Below are 7,089 nucleotides of genomic sequence, written 5' to 3'. Positions count from 1 at the left end.
CGACTATAAGTCAACCTCTGAAGGATAGATAGATACACAGAGATATAGATATAGATAGATAGATACATAGATAGATAGATATATAGATAGATACATAGATAGATAGATACATACATAGATATAGTTGATAACCAGACCGCCATGGCATTGTTCTTAAGGACTATAGATAGATACATAGATAAATAGATACATGGATAGATACATAGATAGGTAGATACATAGATAGATAGATATAGTTGGCGACCAGACCGCCATGGCATTGTTCTTAAGAACTACCTTTTTTGCTGTCCTTCTGGCGAATACAAGGCATCAACACACTCTGAAGTAACGAGTTGATGTGGTTTCTTGGCAGGACCCGAATCTCATCAGGCACTGAGGTTAAATCTAAACAGGCGCCGGCGCGAGATACTACTTAGTGAGCTGTCGAACTATTCGTTGCGCGGACATGCGATTCCAAACCGCGTCTATACGGTTTGAGCTTTGCGAGAAAGCACGCTGTGAACAATGCGCCTGATCTGAATAGAGTTGAGCAGAGGTTCCAGTCTGTCGATCCCACCAACTGCAGCGCCTTGGATAGCTTACACAGGTTCCGCCTACTTCCTTCTCTCTGAACCATTATCTGCCTACTAGTGGTCTTTGGGCTCATGTACTGGTAAAATGTACTGAGTGTTATGTGTCCCCAAGAAGGACGTGATACTATACCGTACTTGTCATTATTTTTGTTCTGCTTCTGGTTCTCGAGCGCCGGCTACATGTCTGCGATCACTTCTGGCAATGCGAACAAGTTCCCTATCACATAGATGTATGAATTCCACAAACTATCCTTCAACATTCCATTATGAAGATCATATATTTACTCGAATATTCGAAGTAAGCAGAATTGGCAGTTAGGTTGAACATGTATGGTAGGCCGCAACATCGGAAACAGAGGGTTGCGAACTGTCAAAAGGATTTAGCTTACACCTCAGGCACAGATTCCGAACGATTACTATTTACGTAAAGCGTCTGTAGCAGAAGAATGGTTTCAAACTGCTGTATCACTCGTTGCAAGTTTGTTTAATACTCATGCGCACAGCAGCATAAAGGCAAACTTTGGTAACCGAAAGCGATTTCTGTCTACGTATGCCCTAGCAGCTCTCGGTTAGACAAGCTTGAAGACAGAGCTTCTTCCGTTGCTTATACGCAATTTCACGAAAAGCATAAGTTCTAAACATAGCAGCTATTGAGCACGATTTTAAAACTATTGCTATCACAGGCACATCATAGGCGCTTTTTACAGGGAACATAGTTTTACAAGAAAAAAAAAGTGATAGTAGGTCTGGGTTGATAGGGGTCGCTTTGTCTCATTTCCGCGAGGAGAAGCCCACACTATACAGATGGTTCATTCTTATGACAAAAGCCCTCCATTTGTCTGAAGATATAGCCAATTAGTCAATCAAAGAATTAGTAAATCTGATTGATGAAATTGTATGCCCCTATAATGCACTCAGGTATTGAATTGACTGTCTCACAACGAAGTTCTGCCCTTAGTCAGACGCTTGACAAAAGGCCGAATAGGAGCATAACATATGGGTACCGAGTATAATCATTCGTCTAGATTATAATCTTTTAGTACGGCCCTGTACAGACGCCTAACTAGTACTTGTACAACATTTTCGCTTCCCGAGGTCATCTAGCAGGACTGTATCATAATCAGTCTTACATTAGCGTGGACTGTATAGTAGAGAGACATAATTGTTCGCTCTGTAAAGACGAACCGTTTCGATCTATTTAAACATTGTATAGCCTGCTCTGAGGGCGTTACCTCGGTAGGGAGTAAATGCTTTTTGTTGTGGGCCGACTTAGATTAGGTGTCACCACGCCGCCGCTATGACTAATCCGTTCGGCTGTTGCTTGACTCGCTATAACCATTGACGTCATGACACAACGAGTTCCTTCACAACTCGGAACTGTAGACTATATTGATTTGTAATTTGGGTGCTACATTAACGGTGATCAAGCCAGACGGGAAATAGTCTGTTCTGTAAATGACTTTGTCCTAATCACTGCATCCTATTTAAAATGTATCTAAGGGCAAAATGCTGTTTTACTTTTCTTTACGGTCGGCAAGACAGCTAGATCCGAATGTATTTCCTTCCTCAATCTCAATCCAACTATTGTTCAACATGGAGACGATCCGAGGAAGTTTACGATCGGCAAATAATTTACTCAATAAATGCTTGTCACTTTTTTTGTCACGGTATTGATTAACTGCTGGCACACAAGATATTTCGACTGATCGAAGCTTCTGGTCTGACGATTGGTAATTGCATACGGATTACCTCTGGGTGCAATTTGTCAACGCATCACTCAACGGTTTAGGTCACAGCATCGCACGCTTACACGATGCTCCACTACATCTCATCGCTACATCCAAATTAATTAGTATCAAATGAGGCAAAGCGCCCAGTTGCGGTCACTGGATTGCAGAGACGATCTGATGATTCCCGTAGTAGTCATCAGTAGTACAGACATACTCATGGGTAAATATTGGCAGATGATCTTGACACTGCTGCGGGTGTGTAGATCATCCAACCTTGCCCCAGCGAGAAATCCTGATGGTAATTAGAATGAAAAAGGAAAGCAAAAATTACTGGAATATTGCTATGGTTTATAACCATACTACGACGTAGCCCGTTATAACAGACCAATGGAAAGACGACGATTTTCAGATTGCTCAGATTACGACACGATTTTTCAGATTACGACAAAAAATATTATTATAAGTTGCTCTATGTAATATTGTTAAATTCTAATTGTTAATTGTTTATCTAATCTGTTCAGGCATCATTGTGTCCTTCACATAAATAGAACGACTGAAGCATTTATGACTATTGCCGCTGGTTATATTGAAATTCTATTCGCAATTTAAAATTTTATAGATATGCCCTGTCACGCCCTCTAGCGTCAATTCTTGGAAAACAGCTTCCTTTCTCATTGAGTTTATGAGCAGCTGCCACTGTTTGTCTAGAAGGAAACAGGCAAATTCAGAAATTCGGTCTCTACACACGAACGGAGTGCGATAAAAATCGGTTCACCTCCAAGCGACATCGTCCTGGGTCTGCGCTCGTCTTGTCTGTTATACATGTTAAAAGGTAACTTACCTACCGATGGCAAACTTATACCAAACGCTCCCTGCCGGTTCATGTTCAAACAGGCTAAGTAGGCCCAAGTAGAAAAACCACATGTTTCATTAACGCTCTTCAAGCTGTTGGTGCTTTTTTTAAATATAAGTACGTACACGCTGAGCTGTATCGTCAATAAAGGAAAATAGGCAATGATGATGAATACGAGCACTGCTTTGGAATAAAACGAATAGCTTTAGACTGGGCCCAAAGTGAATGGGAAAATTTCACAGCTGTGGAAGACAATAAGATATTCTGGCTCTATTGGATAATTTGGTCTTTCGCCTAGGCGAAAACATTTTGTGTGTGTACCTTGTAACTAGGGAACAAACATAGATTTCCGACAATAGATTGATTTAGCTCAATATAATTTCTAAGTAAGTCTAACGTTTCTTAGATGAGTGAGTTGAACGAAAACTGGCTAACGTGTGCGGCTAGCGTGGCGTAACGTACTGGCTTTAACCATCGTTTGCTTAATCGCTTAGTGTAAAAATTAATTCGAGCAGAATCCTCCGTTAATATAGAAGATAGGGATTCGCGCGTATGGATTATGTAATTGTTTAGAAAAATTGGATGACATTCCTAACTGCATCAGTTAACTAGCAAATAATAGATTCTGATTTTTCTCACTTATTTTAGTCAGATTGTGCACGTACCTTCGATAGCGGCAAATAGACAGGATAGGGTAATCAAAAAGGACTTCATCCTTTTGACTTCTGTCTTCTCTAGACTCCGCTACCGCGAGCTTCGGCGATTCATTAACTAGATCCTAACTTTATCCTTCGAGGATTGCAAAGAGCAATAATTAAGCACAATGCAGGCGGACCATGCAACATCCATACAAAAGGTAACCCGACAACTTCACAGTTCTTCAACTGGCATACCAACTTAACGCTGCTTTTCACTTGTACAACTTGCTCAACTTGTCATCAGTGGACCGCTCGCCCAGGTGCGTGAGCATGAGTAAATCTCGAGGACTGACGTTCGACCACTTCGGAAGTCCAATCTTGTCTGACATTTAACTTGTTTCGCACTCTCTTTAGTAGTCCCAGCACTGGCAGTAGTAATCAGCACTCGGATTTTCCATACGCACGCCCGGTCTCGCTTATCCAGTAGCTTACCGGCAGACCTGCTGGTGTTCGGTATGCCGGCCTACGCTGCTGAGCCGACAGGAGAGAAGAACTCGGCGCCAGGAAAGGAGGTTCGTCTTCCCGCAGCTGCAGTCCCGTTCGATCAGTTAGGCTCACTGCCGTAGAATCGCAGTGAGCAGCAGGCACCACGGCGGCAGAAGCGGCACTGGCGGCTCAAGCATCAGTCTGATGATAGACAGACTTAGCTGCCGACTGGCGATTGCTGGAGATGACCGCGCACAATTGCCGTCCTACCCAGCTCCCTACCTCGTTGTATGCCTGTCTGCTCCACTGCCTCTGAGTGACTGCTCGCTGGTGAATCTACCGGCGGTAGATCGCTGTCTGCTGCCACTTCTGCTGCTGATGATGACGGTGGGGCGGCTATCCAAGTCTGAAGCCAGCCGATCTCATCGCTCGAGATTCGATCGGCGGACACGGTCCAGTCTGGCGACGGCACCAGGCGTAGCCGCAGCGGCTGCTGTACTGTGTGCTTGTAGTCTCCTTTCAAGTATTCCTTCACATGACCTTTCTTCGCCTTCTTCAAGCTGACTCTTTAGCGATGGGGAAGAAAACCAACTTTTTCGCGTGTAGAGCTTTGGTGGCTCCGATGCCTATTTGTTTAATCCCGGTCTGTCTCCATACGTCGTCCGGTCGCACTGACTAGACGCTATCGACGACTGCGATCGTCAATGCCGCACAAAAACAAATCGACATAAAGATAGAAAGAAACATAGATAATAGCTTAGAATGCAGGCAAGAAAGGCGGCAACAAGCCAGACAAGTTTAGAGATAGTGGATTGATGACGCGCAGTCGGCAAATGCGCTGCATCTTAGAAGTTCGTTCGTTGTTCAAGTATTTTCTGTAGATGGATCGTCAAGCAAATGGCAAGGCTAGTAAAGCGGATCCCTGCGACGGTGCCGAAGACCATTTCCATCTGGACTTAGACGGATGACCTTACCGACAAGAAGAAAAAAGGGTGTGCGGACCACTTCAGTGACGCACTTCCGTGCTTCTGCCGTGACCAGCCGCCGTAAAAGACGTCAGTGAGAAGCTACTTGACAATTATCATCTTCCTAGAGAATCATTCTGAAGGCTATCAACATCGACATTGTCTACTAACAAGTCTTTTTTAAAAATGATACGTATCAAGTCGTCTCGTAGGGTTCATGCGGCGATGGTTGTGATACGGATGGCTACGGTGTTTAATGAAGGCGACCGCCGAGGGTCGTGATTAGCGAAGCGCGCAGTGCTTCAGAATACCTCAGCTCACTTCAGGGGCACGATGGAGAAGACGGGTCGACTCAAAGTCTGCTGAAACCCTCAAATCTGCCGCCCGGTGGAGTAAAAGCAGCAGCCCATAGAAATAGCGGCGCTGTTGCTGATGAGTAATTCGAAACTGTATAAGTATGCGACAATAGGTAGAAGGCAGAAAAAGCGCAGACAGAGACCAGCAATATGAGGAGCTAGGAAAGAAAAAATGGCGACCTGGCAGTAGGGAAAATCTACCTACCTACCTCGAAGACTATTGAAGCTGAGAATTAAGTGAAAAGAAAGCAGTACAGCCGGGAGGTCGATTCGAGGCGGTGCCGCTTATTAATCAAGTGGTCAATTGCTTACTTAAGACAGTATTATGCTTGACGTTCACCATTGCCTGCGTTCATTGTGCACTTTCAGAGCAAACAAAACAAGCTGTACCAGAAAGCCAAGCTCGTACGAGGAGCATGGTAACCGTACACACATGGCAACGACATTCGGGGAGGCGTGCAGGGAGTTGCAATCATGCAGAGGTTAGAAGCTGCTGCAAGCTCCCGTAGCCTTACTAAACCTTAAAAGGGCTTTTTGACCGGCACATAAGTCGCGTAGATCAAATTGTCAACTATCTACTGCATCTACTCTATGATCTATTAACTTAAATAATTCTAATTGATTTTTGCAACGTTTTTTCATGGAGCGTAATGTTAGTTTAATTAATCATTAACCGAAATCAACAACTTCTTTCTTTTTGTTTTCACGTTTACAAATACCGCCGCATCACTGTTTACGAACACCAGCGTCATCGATGCGTAGTTAAATAACAAAACAAGCGCGGGGAGAAGCCCTGGTTTACTTATATTACTACCTCCTGTACCATAAAAGTCTCGGGGAGTATCTTTATCCAAAGCAAGATGCACCCTCAGAGTGCACGAATCACCGGGCAGGTTCTTTGGATCGTTTCAGGCACCTTATGAAAAGATCTTCGCGGAACAAGAAGCCAATTCAGCAATTAACTTTGCCCGCAGAAGGAAAAGTGTGTTCCCTACAGAGCATAACGTTATTGCACTGCATGCGATCACATCTCGTGACAACTACGTTGTTATCGTGCTGCACCCCTCTGTTCCAGCTGTGGCACGTCAACATTATAGTGCGGCACCCAGGCTCGACAAACGAACCATCGGTACCGTGCTGGGTCAATCTCCCCATTCAGCCATGCCCAAACGACGCTGCTTGAAAACTGACGGCCGTGTTACAGAATCTTAGAAGTATCGTAACGAGATAACCATAAAAGTATAACTTCTATCTGGCTAGATGTTACGCGAATTAAATTCACTTATGTTAGAACAGTTTAGTATATATTTACTTAAGCAAGTTTAGAACGTCGTTAAGCGTTTAGCTCTAGGCTTCGTTATCGGTCATGGCACAACATAATTATGTGGGAAATAGGCTTCGGCCTAAAGGGCCCGATAATACAGAATGACTGCTATTGCTGTATACTATAACTTAAGCTAGGCGTGGTGTAAAATAAACAAATCAAAGA

General features: G+C 43.9%; 1 protein-coding gene across 1 annotated transcript in view; it reads right to left on the bottom strand.

Annotated features, from left to right (window-relative positions):
• LOC111267972 (uncharacterized) overlaps positions 1–4,271 on the bottom strand; it is a 10,854-nt gene extending 6,583 nt beyond the window's left edge. Inside the window, exon 1 of the mRNA XM_022846613.2 lies at positions 3,821–4,271. Coding sequence (XP_022702348.1) covers positions 3,821–3,869 — 49 coding nt within the window. The 5' untranslated portion in view covers positions 3,870–4,271. The remainder of the gene's footprint in view (positions 1–3,820) is intronic.
• Positions 4,272–7,089: the final 2,818 nt, after the last annotated feature.

The sequence above is a fragment of the Varroa jacobsoni genome, unplaced genomic scaffold, assembly GCF_002532875.2.
Source record: "Varroa jacobsoni isolate VJ856 unplaced genomic scaffold, vjacob_1.0 scaffold_1244, whole genome shotgun sequence".
Classification (NCBI taxonomy): Eukaryota; Metazoa; Arthropoda; class Arachnida; order Mesostigmata; family Varroidae; genus Varroa; species Varroa jacobsoni.
This window is presented reverse-complemented; position numbering and strand designations above follow the sequence as displayed.